The 20277-nt window shown below is 48.0% G+C and overlaps 1 protein-coding gene across 1 annotated transcript in view; it reads left to right on the forward strand.

Moving 5' to 3' along the window:
- The window catches only part of PKP2 (plakophilin 2), a 162863-nt gene that overhangs the window by 119885 nt on the left and 22701 nt on the right, over window positions 1-20277 (forward strand). Inside the window, exons 7-9 of the mRNA XM_068277652.1 lie at window positions 16354-16471; window positions 18225-18386; window positions 19861-20034. Of these exons, the coding sequence (XP_068133753.1) occupies window positions 16354-16471; window positions 18225-18386; window positions 19861-20034 (454 nt within the window). The remainder of the gene's footprint in view (window positions 1-16353; window positions 16472-18224; window positions 18387-19860; window positions 20035-20277) is intronic.

Genomic DNA, 20277 nt, shown 5'->3' on the forward strand with positions numbered 1-20277 from the left:
GGGACAGTTCAGAGGGGGAGTCAGAGAGTAGGAGGAGGAGAGAAGTTGCTGAAAGAAGCTGGGGCAGCTCTTCGTCAGAAACAGCTGGTGGCAGTGTCCGGCACCATGTATTGCCACTTATGTACAGCCAGCCAACTTGCCCTTCAGCATCAGCTGCTGAGGTCCCCATAGTGCCCACATCCCAGGGTGGCTCAGCGGTGTGGAAATTTTTTAATGTGTGCGCCTCAGATCGGACCAAAGCCATCTGCTCGCTCTGCCAACAAAAATTGAGCCGTGGAAAGGCCAACACTCACGTAGGGACAAGTGCCTTACGAAGGCACCTGGAGAAAAGGCACAAACAGCAATGGGATGGCCACCTGAGCAAAAGCAGCAGCAGCACACAAAAGCAAAGCCACCCTCCTTCTCCTCTTCCTCCTCCATCAGGTGCATTATCTGCAACTGCCGCTTTCTCCCTTCCACCTTCACAGGCACCCTCCTCCACTCCGCCTCTGCCCTTGAGCGCTTCCTGCTCCTCTGCCCACAGCAGCAGTCAGGTGTCCGTGAAGGAAATGTTTGAGCGGAAGAAGCCAATTTCGGCCAGTCACCCCCTTGCCCGCCGTCTGACAGCTGGCGTGGCGGAACTGTTAGCTCGGCAGCTGTTACCATACCGGCTGGTGGACTCTGAGGCCTTCCGTAAATTTGTGGCCATCGGAACACCGCAGTGGAAGATGCCAGGCCGCACTTATTTTTCGAGAAAGGCCATACCCCAACTGCACCGTGAAGTTGAGAGGCAAGTGGTGTCATCTCTTGCGAAGAGCGTTGGGTCAAGGGTACACCTGACCACGGATGCCTGGTCTGCCAAGCACGGGCAGGGCCGCTACATTACCTACACAGCCCATTGGGTGAACCTGGTGGTGAACGATGGCAAGCAGGGCGCAGCGGACCAAATTGTGACACCTCCACGGCTTGCAGGCAGGCCTCCTGCCACCTCCTCTCCTCCTGCTACATGCTCTTCGCTGTCCTCCTCCTCCTTGGCTGAGTGGCAGTTTTCCTCTCCAGCTACACAGCCCCAGCTCCGCAGGGCCTATGCTGCATGCCAGGTACGACGGTGTCACGCCATCTTAGACATGGCTTGTCTCAAAGCGGAGAGTCACACTGGAGCAGCTCTCCTGGCTGCTCTTAAGAAACAGGTGGATGAGTGGCTGACCCCGCACCACCTGGAGATAGGCAACGTGGTGTGCGACAACGGCAGCAATCTGCTTGCCGCTCTGCATATGGGGAAGCTGACACACATACCCTGCATGGCACATGTCATGAATCTAGTGGTTCAAAGATTTGTGGCAAAGTACCCTGGCTTAGCGAATGTCCTGAAGCAGGCCAGGAAGTTCTGTGGGCATTTGAGGCGGTCTTACACAGCCATGGCACGCTTTGCGGAAATTCAGCGCAAAAACAACATGCCGGTGAGACGCCTCATTTGCGATAGCCCGACTCGCTGGAACTCGACCCTGCTCATGTTCTCCCGCCTGCTAGAACAGAAGAAAGCCGTGACCCACTACCTCTACAACTGGAGTAGAATGAAACAGTCTGGGAAGATGGGGATGTTCTGGCCCGACAACTGGACACTGATGGAGAATGCATGCAGGCTCATGCGGCCGTTTGAGGAGGTGACCAACCTGGTGAGCCGCAGTGAGGGCACCATCAGCGACTTAATTCCCTACGCTTACTTCTTGGAGCGTGCTGTGCGTAGAGTGGCGGATGAAGCTGCGAATGAGCGTGACCAGGAACCGTTATGGCAGGAACAGGCATGGGACCAATTTTCATCAGACCCAGCTGTTTCCTCAACACCTGCGGCAGCACAGAGGGGGGAGGAGGAGGAAGAAGAGAAGTCGTGTGCAGAAGACGAATCAGACTCAGAGGATGATGAGCAAGGTGTTTCTTTGGGGGAGGAGGAGGAGGAGGAGGGGACAGCGGCAGGAGAACAACCTCAGCAGGCATCGCAAGGGGCTTGTGCTGCTCAACCTTCCCGTGGTATTGTTCGCGGCTGGGGGGAGGAGGTTGACTTACCTGACGTCACTGAGGAAGAGCAAGAGGAGATGGAGGGTACTGGATCCGACTTTGTGCAGATGTCGTCTTTTATGCTGTCCTGCCTGTTGAGGGACCCCCGTATAAAAAACCTCAAGGGGAATGAGCTGTACTGGGTGGCCACACTACTAGACCCTCGGTACAGGCACAAAGTGGCGGACCTGTTACCAACTCACCGGAAGGTGGAAAGGATGCAGCACATGCAGAACCAGCTGTCAACTATGCTTTACAATGCCTTTAAGGGTGATGTGACGGCACAACGCCAGCAAGGTACCACTGCCACTAATCCTCCTCCCGTGTCCACGCAGTCAAAGACAGGACGCTCCAGCGATCTCATGGTGATGTCGGACATGCGGACGTTCTTTAGTCCAACGCCTCGCCGTAGCCCTTCCGGATCCACCCTCCACCAACGCCTGGAACGGCAGGTAGCCGACTACCTGGTCTTAAGTGTGGATGTAGACACTGCTGTGAACAGCGATGAGGAACCCTTGAACTACTGGGTGCGCAGGCTTGACCTGTGGCCAGAGCTGTCCCAATTTGCCATCCAACTTCTCTCCTGCCCTGCCGCAAGCGTCCTCTCAGAAAGGACCTTCAGCGCAGCTGGAGGCATTGTCACAGAGAAGAGAAGTCGCCTAAGTCACAAAAGTGTTAAGTACCTCACCTTTATCAAAATGAATGAGGCATGGATCCCGGAGGGCTGCTGCCCGCCCCAAGACTAAGTCAGTCCCCGCACATACAGCATCTCTGCCTGCACGCCGTGTGACTGGCTGCCTGGCCTGCCCCAAGAAGACTAAGTCGCTCCCAGTCCCTCCACACAGCATGTCTGCCTGCAGGCCGCTTGACTACCTTCTCCGCCACCACCAACAGGGTCCGGGACTCCAGGCGGATTGCTGAATTTTTTAGGCCGCTGCTAGCAGCGGCCGCTGTAATAATTTTTCGGGTGCGTGTACATGACTGCCTAATTTTTCTGGCTGCACTGCGGGCAGCTGCAACAACAAAAGAAAAGGCATGTACATGCGCCCATTCCCCTTCGTGATCATTACCTTGCCGTGGTGAAGGGGCTTGCGTATCACAATGGAGCAATGACCGGCGCCTAGATGAGTGTCTCGGGGGGCACACCCACGATAATAAGGTCGTTGCCTCATTGTGGTCAGACCAAATTTGATCAGCTGGACAGTCACTGTTCTGTCATTCAGCTACATCAGCCAGGTGACCATATGGGCTGTAAAGCCACCAAAACCTGCACTCTCGCCATGGTGCGCACCAGTAAAGCACGGCCGTCACTACACAAACAGCTGTTTGCGGTGCGTTACACGATGAGTTTGGTGTGTCAGTGTGAAGCAGTACCTTAATTACACTACCTGATTGATGTATACACATTCAAGATGTTTGAAAGCACTTTAGGCCTGTCATTTAGCATTCAATGTGATTTCTGCCCTTAAAACGCTGCTTTGCGTCAAATCCAGATTTTTCCCGGGGACTTTTGGCATGTATCCCACTCCGCCATCCCCCCCTCCAGGTGTTAGACCCCTTGAAACATCTTTTCCATCACTTTTGTGGCCAGCATAATTATTTTTTTTTTTTCAAAGTTCGCATCCCCATTGAAGTCTATTGCGGTTCGCGAACTTTAACGCGAACCGAACCTTTCGCGAAAGTTCGCGAACCCGGTTCGCGAACCGAAAATCGGAGGTTCGGCCCAACTCTACCCACCTTAGGTTTCCAGAGATGGTGGTGCCCAGGAAGCAGTTGTTAGGTACCCAAGTGACCTTTGTGCCCTCAATGACAACCAGGGGAAGTTCAGGAGGGTTTTTCCTGAAGTTGATTATCAGTTTGATGGTGTTTGCCCTGTAGAGGGCAAGATTGTTGGTGTTGCACCAGTTGCAGAGTCTCCGAATCTCTAGAACAGTGTTTCTCAAACCTGTCCTCATGGCTCCCCAACGGTGCATGTCTTGCAGGCAACCTCACTTATGCACAGGTTGGATAATTAGTGTCTCAGCTGGGTGGATTCCATGTAGATGAGACACGAATTACCCCAGCTGTGCATAGGTGAGGTTGCCTGCAAAACATGCACCGTTGGGGAGTCACGTGTCCAGTTGAAGATTTAGATTTCTTGATTGATGCTCACCCTGTTGCACCCAGGATCCCGATTTCAGACTCAGAGCAGGCTGCCATGTTGGTAGGGCTACTGTGGCTTATAGTTCTTTAGTAGCGTGAGGTCCTGGACACGCTCTAGGCTGCACCTATACTCCTGAAATATTCAGTCGTTGACCCAGCACAATACATTCAGCAACGTGTTAATAATGTACGAGGTGTACAGCTGCCGTCACGTTGCCAGAGGCTGGGCCTGTCACTGTCTGCCGAGGACAATAAGCGCATGCTGTCTGGAGCTAGTGTGGTTTGTAAGACACACAACTAACTGCCAGAAATAATACTGTTGCTGGGACATGGAGCAGCGATGGAACATGGAAGTTTATTAACATTCATCCAGTGAGATACTTCCATGCATTTTCTATTGCAGGGGGTAAGAACAAAATAAAACTATTTTTTTTTCTGTTACAAAGTTTGTGGACACAGAAGCAGATAGTGCAGAGCAGTGCAGAGTGCTCCCGGAGGAGGCGGGCTGTGTGTTCACAGAAGGGGGATAAGGGCAGGGAAGCTGTGCAGGGACAGAAGGTGATAAGGGCAGGGAAGCTGTGCAGGGACAGAAGGGGACAAGGGCAGGGAAGCTGTGCAGGGACAGAAGGGGATGGATGCTCATTCGGATTTCGCGGAATTGACATTTCCGAATTTCCCATCGGAAATCTGAATTTCCGATCAGAAGTCGGAAATCGGAAAACGGAAGTCGGAAATCGGATTTTTGCAGAAATACTGCATTACTGCAATTTGGTAATTTTAGCCCAATCACAGAACTCAAAATCAGTGGAGCAATCAGAGAATGCAGAACACCTCGAAAGTATTTGGCCAATCAAAGAATGCAAAAAATGACCCAAAAAAACACTACTCGGACATCGGAAACCAATCGGAAATCGAATTTCTGTAGAAATACTGCATCACCACAACTCGGTATTTTAGCCCAATCACAGAACTTGGAACCAATCACAGAATGCAGAGTCAACTTGGAAGTATTTGGCCAATCAGAGAATGGTAAAAATGACCCCCCCCCCCCCCCCAAAAAAATACTAGAAAATCGGAAATCGATCGGAAATCTGTGAAATCGGTAATCGGCATTGGTGGAAATCGGAATCTCTGCAGAATTGGAAATTGACATTTCCGGCCATCCCTGACAGGGTGGCTGTACACTGCAGTGCTCCTCAAACTAAGGCCTGCGGGCTGAATGTGGCCCCCTGAGGCTTTTTTACCGGCCCCCCACACACAAAAATGTATTATAGATGCGGTCAGCTACATTTTTAAATATTGGTGGTCCGCATATAGAATTAAGCCAAAAAGCAGTAATTCGCTATTTTCCAATCAAATTCCACTTCAGGTGACACTGTTGTCCAATTGGACTGATGGTTGTCACCTTAGTATGCATCACTGTCTGGCCCGCAAAGACTTCTATGTGTACTCTGGACCCCCAGCAGTGGGAAGTATGTTGACTCGGCCCTCGACGCAAAACTTTTGGGGACCCCTGCTGTACAGGGACAGAGGGGATAAGTGCAGGGTGCCTGTGCAGGGACAGAGGGAATAAGTGCAGGGTGGCTGTGCAGGGACAGAGGGGATAAGTGCAGGTGGCTGTGCAGGGACAGAGGGGATAAGTGCAGGGTGGCTGTGCAGGGACAGAGGGGATAAGTGCAGGGTGGCTGTGCAGGGACAGAGGGGATAAGTGCAGGGTGCCTGTGCAGGGACAGAGGGAATAAGTGCAGGGTGGCTGTGCAGGGACAGAGGGGATAAGTGCAGGGTGGCTGTGCAGGGACAGAGGGGATAAGTGCAGGGTGGCTGTGCAGGGACAGAGGGAATAAGTGCAGGGTGGCTGTACAGGGACAGAGGGGATAAGTGCAGGGTGGCTGTGCAGGGACAGAGGGGATAAGTGCAGGGTGGCTGTGCATGGACAGAGGGGATAAGTGCAGGGTGGCTGTGCAGGGACAGAGGGGATAAGTGCAGGGTGGCTGTGCAGGGACAGAGGGGATAAGTGCAGGGTGGCTGTACAGGGACAGAGGGGATAAGTGCAGGGTGGCTGTGCAGGGACAGAGGGGATAAGTGCAGGGTGGCTGTGCAGGGACAGAGGGGATAAGTGCAGGGTGGCTGTGCAGGGACAGAGGGGATAAGTGCAGGGTGGCTGTGCAGGGACAGAGGGGGTAAGTGCAGGGTGGGTGTGCAGAGACAGAGGGGATAAGTGCAGGGTGGCTGTACAGGGACAGAGGGGATAAGTGCAGGGTGCCTGTGCAGGGACAGAGGGAATAAGTGCAGGGTGGCTGTGCAGGGACAGAGGGGATAAGTGCAGGGTGGCTGTGCAGGGACAGAGGGGATAAGTGCAGGGTGGCTGTGCAGGGACAGAGGGAATAAGTGCAGGGTGGCTGTACAGGGACAGAGGGGATAAGTGCAGGGTGGCTGTGCAGGGACAGAGGGGATAAGTGCAGGGTGGCTGTGCATGGACAGAGGGGATAAGTGCAGGGTGGCTGTGCAGGGACAGAGGGGATAAGTGCAGGGTGGCTGTGCAGGGACAGAGGGGATAAGTGCAGGGTGGCTGTACAGGGACAGAGGGGATAAGTGCAGGGTGGCTGTGCAGGGACAGAGGGGATAAGTGCAGGGTGGCTGTGCAGGGACAGAGGGGATAAGTGCAGGGTGGCTGTGCAGGGACAGAGGGGATAAGTGCAGGGTGGCTGTGCAGGGACAAAGGGGATAAGTGCAGGGTGGCTGTGCAGGGACAGAGGGGATAAGTGCAGGGTGGCTGTGCAGGGACAAAGGGGATAAGTGCAGGGTGGCTGTGCAGGGACAAAGGGGATAAGTGCAGGGTGGCTGTGCAGGGACAGAGGGGATAAGTGCAGGGTGGCTGTGCAGGGACAGAGGGGGTAAGTGCAGGGTGGCTGTACAGGGACAGAGGGGATAAGTGCAGGGTGGCTGTGCAGGGACAGAGGGGATAAGTGCAGGGTGGCTGTGCAGGGACAGAGGGGATAAGTGCAGGGTGGCTGTGCAGGTATACCATTTGATTACTGAAAAGAAGCAGTAGCATAAGTTTACTTATCTTTTAAGTAGTAGGTGGTTGTTGTTCTGGTTAAAAAGGTGTTATCTGAAGCAAGTTTGTGGCACTGCATGTAATCCCTGTCATTGGAAGCCTCGAGAGATGGGAGAAACCAGTATTAAGTTCTTACTAACATCCACAGAAAACTGAAATTAGTTTTTGCTGGATTTTTCCTTTACATTTTCCTATTTCACTGAGTGCAGGTGTGCAATATCTCTGTATTGCCAACACAATATTACAGAGTCATATCAATCATCATACTAGGCTGGTACCGACAGGCAGCCTTGGCACAATCCTCCTGGCAGGATGTTTATACAGTTGTGGGCTTGTTGGGTCTCGCATGCAAAAATGGCTCATTGCATTCATTTCTTTAAAAGGTGTCACCTCACACTGATAGCAAGCCATCCATTGAGCAGTTCAATCTACCAATGGCAGCAGACTGACACTGCATCTGCTAAAATCTCACTATACACACAACGGGTGGGTTGCTTGTATAGTGTGTATTACACATGCAGTGCATGTTACACTAGCAAAATGTGTATAGTGTACATAAGAGGCATTACACAAACTATGTAACGTACATTAGGTAGCTTGCGTAACACCCGATAAAATCAGGGGCAAACGCAGGATTTTTAAGGGGGGGGGGTTCCTGAAAGGTCCAGAAGCACGTATGTCCCCGAGTGCTTCCAAATACAGGTGGCTCCATACTGCCCATGCACAAAAGTGCGCTGGCGTATTACGGAGCTGCCTATCTTTGGAAGTACTCTAGGACACAAGTGTTTCTGAGGGCTTCTGGTAGCAGCAAATGTGAACGGGGTACAGCGCTGGAACAACTCCCCAAGAGAGGAACAGGAGATAGACTTAGTTTGGACAATTCAGTGGAATATGCTACATAGTGTCACATAGTGCAAGCGATACCCATATGATGCAGGGATATATGCATCTGCGGAAGATGGCGGCGCTATATAAATACTAAATAATAATATTTTGCCTCACCAGGATTGCACTTTTATTTAGCTTTCCTGTATGACAAGAACACACAGCCAGCTCTAGGGGAAGAGGGAAACAAAGGTGAATGAAGGAGGCTGGTGCACACCAAGAGTGCTTCTGAGCGTTTTTCAAATCAACAGTGATTTGAAAAGCGCTTGACTAATGTTACCCTATGTGGGTGTTCCCACAGCAGCGTTGTGATTTTTTCAAAATCGCAGGTATACTGCATGTAGCATGTTTTTGAGCAATTCATTCAAAAATCGCTCTGAAAATCACTTCACAAAATCACACTCACAAATTGCTAGCGATTGCTATTGTCATTTTGGCGTGCACTAGCCCAGAGAGAGGAGTGGAGAAATTGAGAATAGCCTGAGATGGAGGAGAGAACTTATCTGTATTGCAGTCCCACATCAGACAGGCTACTTGCCTGTAATCGGACTCCTGTCCCTGTCAGTCTCTCACACAAGTCAGAAAGAAGCCCTCCTGGAGTCTAGGGACTGTCAAAAACTTTTCAGCTTGTTAAACACCTTACCCACACATGCAGTCATTATAACAATGGGGAGAGACCAGACAGATGTTTGCCCACGGACCCTGAGTCCAGGCAAGCTCTGCATCATGCTGTGCATATTTACCAGCTTGCCTGCACTCTAATTTCATCATGTCGGACACTTCTGTGCTGTGGAGAGTCCAGGACTCCATAATCAACATTCTCTCACTGCAGGCTGCATCTTCTTGTGAGGGAAGCTGGGCTGCCTCTCTCATTCTATTAGCTGGAGGGAAGCACCAGAAGTAAGAAGGGAGGGAGAATGAGGCTGTTTATATTATGCGGGCTTCCCTGGCTGAATACACAGCTCAGTGCAGGGGGGAGGTTCCAGACACCCGGAATAGCCCCCTCAGTTCGCCAGTGAAAATGTATAAATGTTAATACTTAATACTATACTAGTTGACCTTGGCCCATTTAAAAATGGGCTCCGGGTCTGTCACTGCTGCCACGTGTCAGCATGCATGCGTGCTCGTGCCCACCCGCAACGCGCATACACGCTCGCCCGGCCCCCAGGCCTGTCCTGCTCCTGTCCCCAACGGCTGTCCATGCGGCACATGCGCAGTAGCACAAATGCACGGACACAGGGACAGCATTGTATGCAGGGACAGAGGGGGTTTATAATATAGGATACAGTACTGTACATCCCATTACATTGGTTCCAGCAATAGACTGCTTTTAAACACTGTGGGCTGGTTCTGCATGAAGCTAGTCTACTACTGTTATCCAAATATGGAGCATTGTGAATGTCCTGCTGCAAGAGAGCGCGGGGCAGGAGAATTGAACCACACTATTGGTTTCTTGCACATTACCCTGTGGCAGAGTGTGCCGACAGGGAAATAAGCATAGCTCCGCCCCCCAAGAACAGTGACACGCCCCCTGCTGGACAGGAAGTACATCACTGTTTTGTGTATGCCTGCTGCACCGCAACCGCAACAATCGATATAGACTCCAATGCAAATGCCTGCCGCACGGTACCACTCAGCAACGCACTGCGTCATCAGAACCACTTCCGCCACATCGCATCATGAGTAGTGTGGCCAGTCTCATAGAGATTTATGGACACACAAGGGTATTTATTGTTTAGACCTATATCGGCTTCACCCAGCACCCATTTTTCCTCATGCCCCTATTTCATGCAAGCGCCTCACAAAAGTATTCTGCGCCGCTGAGCTTAGAGCAACTACATCTTAGGGCCTGAGCCCACTGACGCAGTTGTGTCCGCTTTTCAGTTACACATCAATGTTAAAGATGCTGAAAAAGCTGACAGAAGCGGATACAACTGCGTTAGTGGGCTCAGGCCCTAACACAAAGAGTTAAACGCATTACCACGTACTGTAGAGTTCACATGGATGCTGAAGTACATGGAACCAGGTAGTTATTTACATAGATAAGTGCAGATAGTTGTTTGTTTTCAGTGAATGGTGCTACCGTAGATCACTTGATATTTACAGTAATGAGCAGAAAAGTGCTGACAAATTCAGGAGCGACAGATTCTCCCCCACTTTCTTCCCATAGACAGGTGACTGAGCAATACCTGGATGAGGAAACAGCTGTCTTGTTTTATGACCTAGAAATTCCATGCAGTATACACATCACACAAAGACCTCTGTGTCATGCAGGCCTGCTGGTTGATGGCTCAGAAGCTTGAGGCTCTAAATGATGTCATATGGAGTCCCAGTTCTACATCATTGCATAGTCATATTTAAGAAGATGCTGATCAAATCAATTTTCAGTTGATATGAACTGACTGCAGTCTCTATTCTCCAGATATTTTTGATATTCCAGTTCTTTGGTGGATGGTGAACAATAAACTCTCCTAGCAATGTTTCTTCCCAGTGGCATAGGCAAGGAGCTGTGCACTCCAGTGCAAGTTTCACATGGGATGGGGACCGTTCACTCTGTACATAACAACAGATAGAGTAACAAAAACTGCCAAGGATGTCAGCGGTGTATTGGAGGTGTAAGCAGGAGAGGGGAACAGATTGTTAAAAGACAACCGAGGTGACATTTGACATAAGATAGACATGCGTATGTTCAGTACTAAGCACATAAATAACTAGGCTGTGTTCCTTTTTTACTTTCTCTGCCTGAAAGAGTTAAACATCAGGTATGCAAGTGACAGTTTCTGTCCGGCTCGGACTATAGCATAACCCTCACTGATAAGTAATTACAGCCATAAAACACTTTCCTGTCAGTAAATGGCTTCTGAGAACAGGAAAGAGAAAAGAAGGTCAATAATACATAGATTTGAGCTCTAGTATACTTCAATGAAGGTGTCATTGAGCAGAGAGAATGAAACAGTAAAAACTTAAAAACTAAATGTAAATATAAAATAAAACTGTGAGATATCTTAAAAAAAAAAAAAGTAATTTTTAAGAGGAGGATAGATGCAATTTTTTTTCTCATCAGTTTATCTTTACCTCGGATGTCCTTTAATGACTATGCAAAGTACATATAGAGGTGATCATTAGCAGAACAACTCCTATGAAGAGCTAATACAGTGGTTGATGGAGGAGCCCCAGTGTGGTTGCAACCTCTGCATCCCCTTTTGTTACGCCTCCATATCTCCTAGCCGCCCCTTTTTCAAAGGGACACTAAATACCTCCTTTGTCCCTCTTTCAGGACCAATGTACAGATCTATGTAAATATATATATTTTTCCGACTAAAATAGGTTTAATTCACTCCAAACATTATTTCTAACATTTAAATTGATACATTTCTTATTTTTAAATGGTAAAATGAAGGAGGACTAATGATGGTAGAGAGGACCAGTGTGGTCTGAATTAAAAAACTGCGTATTTTACTTCTGAATTTTTTCTGGTATCAGTGGGCAGGGGTGTGGCAGGCAAAATAAGTTGTGTGGCAGGCAAGATTAGGGGTGTGACGGGAAAGATTAGGGGTGTGGCAGGCAAGATTAGGGAAGAGTAGGGGTGTGGCAGGCAAGATTAGGGGTGTGGCAGGCAAGATTAGGGAAGAGTAGGGGTGTGGCAGGCAAGATTAGGGGTGTGGCAGGCAAGATTAGGGAAGATTAGGGGTGTGGCAGGCAAGATTAGGGGTGTGGCAGGCAAGATTAGGGAAGAGTAGGGGTGTGGCAGGCAAGATTAGGGGTGTGGCAGGCAAGATTAGGGAAGAGTAGGGGTGTGGCAGGCAAGATTAGGGGTGTGGCAGGCAAGATTAGGGAAGAGTAGGGGTGTGGCAGGCAAGATTAGGGGTGTGGCAGGCAAGATTAGGGAAGAGTAGGGGTGTGGCAGGCAAGATTAGGGGTGTGGCAGGCAAGATTAGGGGTGTGGTGGGGTGTGATTAGGGGTGTGGCGGGAGGACGTGATTAAGGTTGTGTGTCCTAAGGTGTCCTTCTTTCTTATCTCAAAAAGTTATGAGGTATGATCGTCTTCCGTCTCATGGGGACTTCAGTGAGGAGATTTCTGTGGTCCTGAGTTTCCAGCTCTGCACATAAAAGCCTCACTAATTGCCAGGGGAATCTCCTCCCCCTGCTAGGTTTCCAGCTTTTGGTTCACTATCCTTTCAGCAACCCATGTTATGGTCTGACGTGACCCAGGTAATGGGATAGGTATACGCACAGTAAGATGGCAAAGTACAACGTGGGCAAAATGCAGTATGCGCTCTGCATGTTATGTGCCCATTACTTTTCCTAACAGGAAGATTGGTATTGTAACATGCTCCCCATACAATTGTATGAGTGGGCGCCTGGGCGGAGAGGGCAGGGGAAGCCTCTATTGGATCCAGAGGCTTCCCTATCCCTAGGTAAGTAAAAAAATATTTTACTTTATATTTCTCCCAGATTTACTTTAAAGGAGAACTGAAGTGAGAAAATTATGTAGGCTGCCATATTTATTTCCTTTTAACCAATACCAGTTGCCCGGCAGCCCTGTTGGTCTATTTGGCTACAGTAGTGTCTGAATCACACCAGAAACAAGCATGCAGCTAATTTTGTCAGATCTGACAATAATGTCAGAAACATCTGGGGCTTGATTCACAAAGCGGTGCTAACCTACTTAGCACGTCTAAAGTCTTTAGACGCGCTAAGCAGGGTGCTAAGTAGGTTAGCACCGGATTTCTCAATCAGATCGCGCGCTAACTTTGCGCGCACAAAGTTTTACGCGCGCAAAGTTTTACGCGCGCTAAGTCCCATAGGCTTTAATGGGCACTTCGCGCGGAGCGCCCTGCGCTCTGTGCAGTACGCGCGTAAAGTTTTATGCGCATAAAGTTTTGCGCGCGTAAAGTTTTATGCGCGAAAAGCTTGTTTAGACGTGCTAAGGGGATTTTCACAGGCGTGCTAACAGTTAGCACCGCTTTGTGAATCAAGCCCCTGATCTGCTGCGTGCTTGTTCAGGGCCTATGGCTTAAAATATTAGAGGCAGAGGATCAGCAGGATGCCAGGCAACTGGTATTGCTTAAAACTAAATAAATATGACAGCCACCATATACTTCTCACTTCAGTTGTCCTTTAATGTTAATGCGGACCTGAACTCAGAACTTTGTTACAGCTGATACAAATCCTGCAATAAATCTGCAGTATGTCCACTTCCTGCTTTCATGGAAGCAGACATATTAACATCCTGTGTTTTCAAAATAGCTGCTCTGCTGTGGTAGTCAGCTTACACCGCTGAGGGATCAAATTACAACTTGTGATTAGTCACAGGTAAGGGGGAATTATACAGGCTAAACTTTCTAAATACAGTTCATACAGGGTGCATTTCTTTAGGTGTTTTTTTTGGCTTTAAGGCCAATTAGCTTACCAGTATGTTTTGGGAAGTGGGGGGAATCTGGAAGGCTCAGGGGAAACCCACACTATCTTGGGAAGAACATGCAAACACTATGACAATAGTGGCCTGCCCATGGTGCTAACCACTACTCCACCATTTATTGTTTTTATGTTGCCCAGCAATCTCCTTCCATTGGATGTACTGTATGTATGTATGCATTTTTGCTTGGAGCCGGCTGCCTGTTCTGCTACTGAACTTGTCAATATTATTGGGAATGATCCCCAGATAAAGCAAAAAAAAAAAAAAAAAAGGTGCTCTTGTTAATATAACAATCCACACTTGAGCACACCACTATGCTCGGAATAGTACCAGCTTTCTGTATAGGAGGATCGGTTTGAATAAAGTGAAGCCACAAACCCGCAATCTGCTTCCAAATTTTAGTTTCACACTTTATTATATTCAAAAATTCTTTTTTTCTTCAAAAAGGTAAAAAAGTTTTTTGTAAACAGCAATACAAATATATAAAGGCCTGATGAAGGGTTAACAACCCGAAACGGACTAGTGTAAAAACATTTTTGAAATAATTTTTTCATCAAACAAAGCACACAGTGTCTATGGTCTGCTCAACACATTGATTCTCTATGTTTGTACCACAAAATATTTTTATTGCTGTTTGCAAAAAACTTTTTTACCTTTTTAAAGAAAAAAGATTTTTTTGTAATATAATGTAGGCCTAGTGCACACCAGAGCGGTTCTGCTGCTGTTTGCGATCCGCTTGCGGGTGCGGATCCGCTAGGGTAATGTATTTCAATGGGCTGGTGCACACCAGAGCGGGAGGCGTTTTGCAGAAACGCATACTCCCGGGCTGCTGCAGATTTTGGATTGCGGATGCGTTTCTGCCTCAATGTTAAAGTGAACCAGAGACGAAGCACCCTTGTGTATTTTACCATAGAAATCAGTGGGAACATTAGAGAAAACATTTACCATGCTCTCTGTTCCATCCTCACTGCTAAAAGTGTCTGTTATCTAGCTGAGATAAGAATCCCGGACTGAGCATTGAGTCTGGCTTTGCTATAATGACTCAGCTATAATGATTCCTGAGCAAAGCCAGCAGGGGGCAGGCTTGGACTTGAAGACAGCAAAGAACACAGTCTCAGCTATAATTATTCTGTAGCAAAGCCAGACCGACTGCTTAGTCGGGATTCTTATCTTAGAGGTGATAACAGGCAAATTAAACAGAGAACAATGTAACAAAGAGCAGATTAGGTGTTTACTGTCATGTTCCCACTGATTTATAAGGTAAAATACATGAGGTTGCTTCATCTCTGGTTCTCTTTAAGTATAGGAAAAACGCAAACCGCTCTGAAAAACGGCACTTCAGAGCGGTTTGCCAGGCGGTTTTGTTACAGTAGCTGTTCAGTAACAGCTTTACTGTAACAATACATGAAATGTACTACACCAAAAACACTTCACAAAACCGCAAAATGCTAGCTGAAACGCTACAGAAAAAGAAGAAAAAGCGTTTCAAAATCTGCTAGCATTTTGCGGATCTGCTAGCGTTTTTTGGTGTGCACCAGGCCAAAGTGTGAAACTAAAATTTGGAAGCAGATTGCTGGTTTGTGGCTTCACTTTATTCAAACCGATCCTCCTATACAGTAACCTGTTCTGCTACTGAAGGCAGGAGCACACTCAGTAGTGGGAGTACATTTCTTCTGATTATATGGCCCTTCCAAATCCAAATCCAAAAAAGCTTTATTGGCAGGACCAAATACATTTAGCATTGCCAAAGCAAAACAAAACATTAACATAGGGAGGGGGGATTGTGGGAATAATGGCCCATACTCACGGGCTACAATTGTCGCCGCAACATGCGGCGCGCGCGTGTTGCAGCGACAGGTCGCCCGTGAGTATGCGGCGTTGCACGGGCGCGCACCCCGAACTGTCGCCCGTCGCTGATGTCGCCAGGCGATTGGCGCGGTCAATTGCCTGGCGACAGTCGCCGCCGCATCTCCGCCGCAACTGTCGCTAGTCCGCGTGAGTACGCGGACTAGCGACAGCAACATAATAGCAAATAGACGGCGCTTCCGGCGGGGGGAGGGACAACAGCGACAGCTTCCGTCGCATTAGTTGCCAGGTCCCTCCGCCGTGTGTATGCGGAGGGACCTGGCGACGAGCTGCCGCCGGCCTGTGGCGCACACGCTCACGTGTGCTGGCGACAGGCCACTTTTGCAGCCCGTAAGTATGGGCCATTAGGGATGTGCCCCCATCCCTCTTCATTATTTCTTCTCACATCAGATAGCAGTCCTGCTCTGTCGCCACTGTCTGACTAAACTTGTCTGTGGGACATTCTGACATTAGCCCAAACCAGTTTGGACATATCTTTAGGAATGCAGCTTCTTAATGGCACCCAGACCATCTTCTGTTATCACTTCTCCTGGGAATCTACATTCTCCATGACTTTCATTCAGCCCAAGCATGCCAGAGATCTCCTAATGGATGGGGGAAGTCATAAATTCTGTAGACAAGAAGGATGAAGCCTGCTTACAGGATCACAAACAAAGGTCAAATGGGATGACTTCAGTCTGGCTGAATTTCCTCTGCACTGCAAAATTATATTTCTCCTGAGTTTTTTTAGTTCATTGTCATATTCTCTTTAAAATAACTCAGCATTTTACAATTGAAAAAGTATCCCAAAAATACTATCAACATTATTTTGAGTATTTTCGTGCTTCATGGTGGTTACCAAAGCGTTTTATGCCAAGGTGTGAAAATATCACCTAGGAGAAAGCTCCGGGGGAGAAAAAGTTTTCATAGGTTTAGCTACAGTAAAATCATGTTGTTGTTTTTTTAACAGAAACATGAGCTCGGCAGGCCCAGAAGGGAGGAAAGCCATGCGGGATTGTGACGGACTCATCGACTCTCTCGTCCATTATGTCAGGAAAAGTGTTGCTGACTACAACCCGGATGACAGAGTAAGGCTTGCTGTAATTATAGAGATCATAGAGACAAAACAGAAGTGAAAATGTAACTGTCTGCATACGTTGCAGCATGCTAATGTTTTTGCACTCACCCCAGACGTCAGGGGCGGTCTTACGCCTTAGGCATGTGCCACCTGTGCATGTGCACAGGGCCACCATTCCAAGGGGGGCCATCACATGCGCCCACCGAGGGACTGCCTGGTCACTATAGCTGCACACATCACCGCCAGTGCCTCACGTCACTGCAGCGCAGCAGGTCACAGTGACACCGCGTCCGCGTGCTGTGCTAGCACCTGCGTGCGTTACTAGTAAAGGCAGTGTCTACAGACCTGTCACTGGGAGGTTCTCCCCATCAGCCCACCCTCCGCAGCGTGGAGAAAGGTCGCCACAAGCTGAGACAGTGGAGGCAGAGGTGAAGCACAGTGGTACATTTCATCAAAAGTTAACCTTTTGCCGACCGCGTCACGGCGATGGGCGTGGCCGCGGCGGCAGCCCCAGGACCGCCTAACGCCGATTGGCGTAAAGTCCTGGGGCTCTGTTTTGAATGAGATCGCGCGCACGCTCCGCCCCCTCTTCAGTCTCTGAGCGGCTATTGCAGCTCGGGAGACTGCTAGACGGCGTAATCGCCGTCTAATTACCCGTACAGCGCTGCGATCAGCAGCAGCGCTGTACTGGGGACAGCCGTGTGACACGGCTGTCCTCTCCTGAGCCACAGAGGTGATCGGCTGTCCAGGGCCAACACGAGTCTAGAGCTGCCCCTGCAGCAGGCCCGGATTTACATCACAGGAGCCTATAGACACAGATGTCCTGGCACCTTAGACATCGCCCTCCACGAACCTACAAACTGCCGCCGAACCGCACCCCAAGTGTGCTGGCGGTCCCAGCTGTCACTTCTCCCTTACATCCCTAGCCTGTCATAGGTAGTAGGTAGCTAGAGGTGTTTCTTAGTATTAGGTAGCCAGAGGTAGCCTGAATTTTAAAGCGGAATATTACCCTGTATTTCAACTTTTCTCTAAAACATTATTTACAGCATATTATATTCAACCAGCATTTTTTTTTTTTACTAGACCAGCATTGGAAGGGTTACACACAGAGCTTTAAAGTTCCGTGGATAGAAATGCAGACTCATCCGAAGTTTAGATAGATACATTAGTAAACACAATGTAACAAGTGGTGAATGTTACACACTCTCTGGCTGTCCTCCAGCTCCTGCAAAGTCAGAGAGAGTGAGTCACATTCCACACTTGTTACATTGTGTTTACTTAAATGTATCTATCTAAACTTCGGATGCGTCTGCATTTCTATCCAGGGAACTTTAAAGCTCTGTGTGTAACCCTTGCAATGCTGGTCTAGTAAAAACAAAACGCTGGTTGCATATAAATAAATAATGTTTTAGAGCAAAGTTGAAATGCAGGGTTATATTCTGCTTTAAGTAGCTGGTGGTGCCCCCGACTGAATGGAGATCTCGTCACTGGAATGCAGTGAGCTGGGTGAGTAACCTCTCATTTATGATCTACTCAGGACTCTGCATCGGGAAGGAGGGAGGGAGGCACTAGAGGAGGGGGGGAGCTTCCTTTCCACCATCAGGCGCATGTAGGCACGTGCTTACAGTGCCTTATAGTAAATCCGGCCCTGCCCTGCAGGCTGACTTGGATCCATACTGACTTTGCTAATTTTTGAGAATGGAAGAAATGGTGTATATATTATTTGTGACTGTCTTTTCACATTATACTATGATTTTTTTCAGGCTACAGAAAACTGTGTGTGTATCTTACACAACTTGTCCTACCAGCTGGAGTCAGAATTGCCGAGCCAATACAGCCAGTACTTCCAAGTGAACAACAGGAACGAGCCTACCAGTGAACAGACTGTTGGCTGTTTTGGGTCACGCAGCAGGAAAATTAAGGAGGTTAGATAATAGGGCCCCTTCCCCCGCACAGTGCTCTACTGAAAACTAGGCCACAGCCTCTAATCTATAAGGTGCATGTTGTAGTCAATTACTGTAGTCAACTACTAGCGGGAAAATATCAGGTATTGCTATGCGAGAGATGGTCATTGGCAAAGGAAGGGAAAGTGGTCCAACATTTTAAGCTTATCTGTAGAACACATTGGCCTCAATTCACTAAGCAGTTTAGACTAGTCTACCGATGGTTTTAAGTCTAATGATGGTTTGGTGTAATGTTTTTGACCTGTTTTTAGACCTGGTCTAAAACAATCGGTAATTAGGTCAGTAAAGCAGGGGAAATGCAATTCACAAAGGCAAACAAGTAACCACACCCACTTTTTCTGACAGAGATTAGACCAGCTGATTTCTGTTGGTAAAGTCATTCTGTGAGGTATTTTAGATGTGAGGATGGAACCTTTTGAATTAATTATGCAGGAGTTTAATTGTATGCAGAGGAGAGCTCATCAGAGGAGAAGGATGCCAGTCATACAATAGCTACTCATTTGCAAATTGCATCTTTTGATCATTTCCCCTGCTTTACTGACCTAATTACCAAATGTTTTAGACCAGGTCTAAAAACAGGTCTAAAGCATTCAGTAATTATTAGTGAATTCCCTCTTGATGCAACTGATTTACACCAATCCATCAGTAGACTAAAAAACCATCAGTGGACTGGTCTAAACTGCTTAGTGAATTGAGGCCATTCTGGGATCAGTCTCTGTTAGGGACACTTTCCTAAAATGCCTGGCATTAAAGCGGAACGGTAGTAAAAACGACGTGGTTAATAAAATTGCTTAGTTTTTTAAATTATGAATTTATAAATTATTTAGTCAATGTTTACCCATTGTAAAATCTTCCCTCACCCTGATTCATACTCTGAAATCTATCACAGGTGACGACATCTTTAGTTTTGTCAGATGCAGCTCTGCGGAATGTTTGGTTACTGAGAGTTCTGAATCCAGTACAAAGTATACCTGGTTTCCCAGAATCCAGAGGGGGGGGGGGATTCTGCAAAGCTAAACAGCCTAGGCTAAACATCATTAGGAGGGTGGGGCTTTATTTAATATGCAGAAATATATAGATATAGGAAGTGTTTCTGATGCTGAAACCAGGAAAATTACTGTAAAAATGGGTATCCTGAATAATTGACTGCGTCTGCTGTATGTCACTACAGTGCCTCTTTAAACTGAACTGTTCTAAATACCTTGTTGGTTCTGGAATAAGACACTAAAAGGGACTGATTTCAGAATTGGAAAAAACTGCCATATAGGCTCACAGGTCCTTTCAGATGGTTATAGCTGGCTGAAGGTTGAAGTGGAATGATAAGTGCTGCTGACAACATTAAATGACTGTATTACTTTGTCAGTTTTTATTTTAAGGATGGAACTTCATTGTAAACCTTGCTTTTATTCTCCCACTCTCTCTCCACCACCTATAGCACTGGGGCGATGCTCCAATCGCAGAGGAGATCAGCAACCCCCGCGGGGTGGAATGGTTGTGGAACTCCATTGTGGTTCGGATGTACCTGTCACTCATTGCCAAAAGTTCCCGAAACTATACCCAGGAAGCAGCGCTGGGATCCCTCCAAAATCTCACTGCTGGCAACGGATCAGTAAGAAATCTTTTCAATTAAGAGAACCTGTCTTCCAGTATGGAATTGTTCCTAAGATCACTCTTAAGTGAACCTGAGCAATATAAACTGAACATATATTAAAGCAAATAATGACACCGCTACAAATATCCAAGTAAAATCCAAGCCAATCACGACATACCTATAGTGAAAACTGCGTGACCACATTATTTTTGTTCCAAAGCTACACTAAGGGCTAGTTCAGTGCATCAGTTGTGTGTTAAC

This window comes from Hyperolius riggenbachi, chromosome 3, assembly GCF_040937935.1.
Source record: "Hyperolius riggenbachi isolate aHypRig1 chromosome 3, aHypRig1.pri, whole genome shotgun sequence".
Lineage (NCBI taxonomy): Eukaryota > Metazoa > Chordata > Amphibia > Anura > Hyperoliidae > Hyperolius > Hyperolius riggenbachi.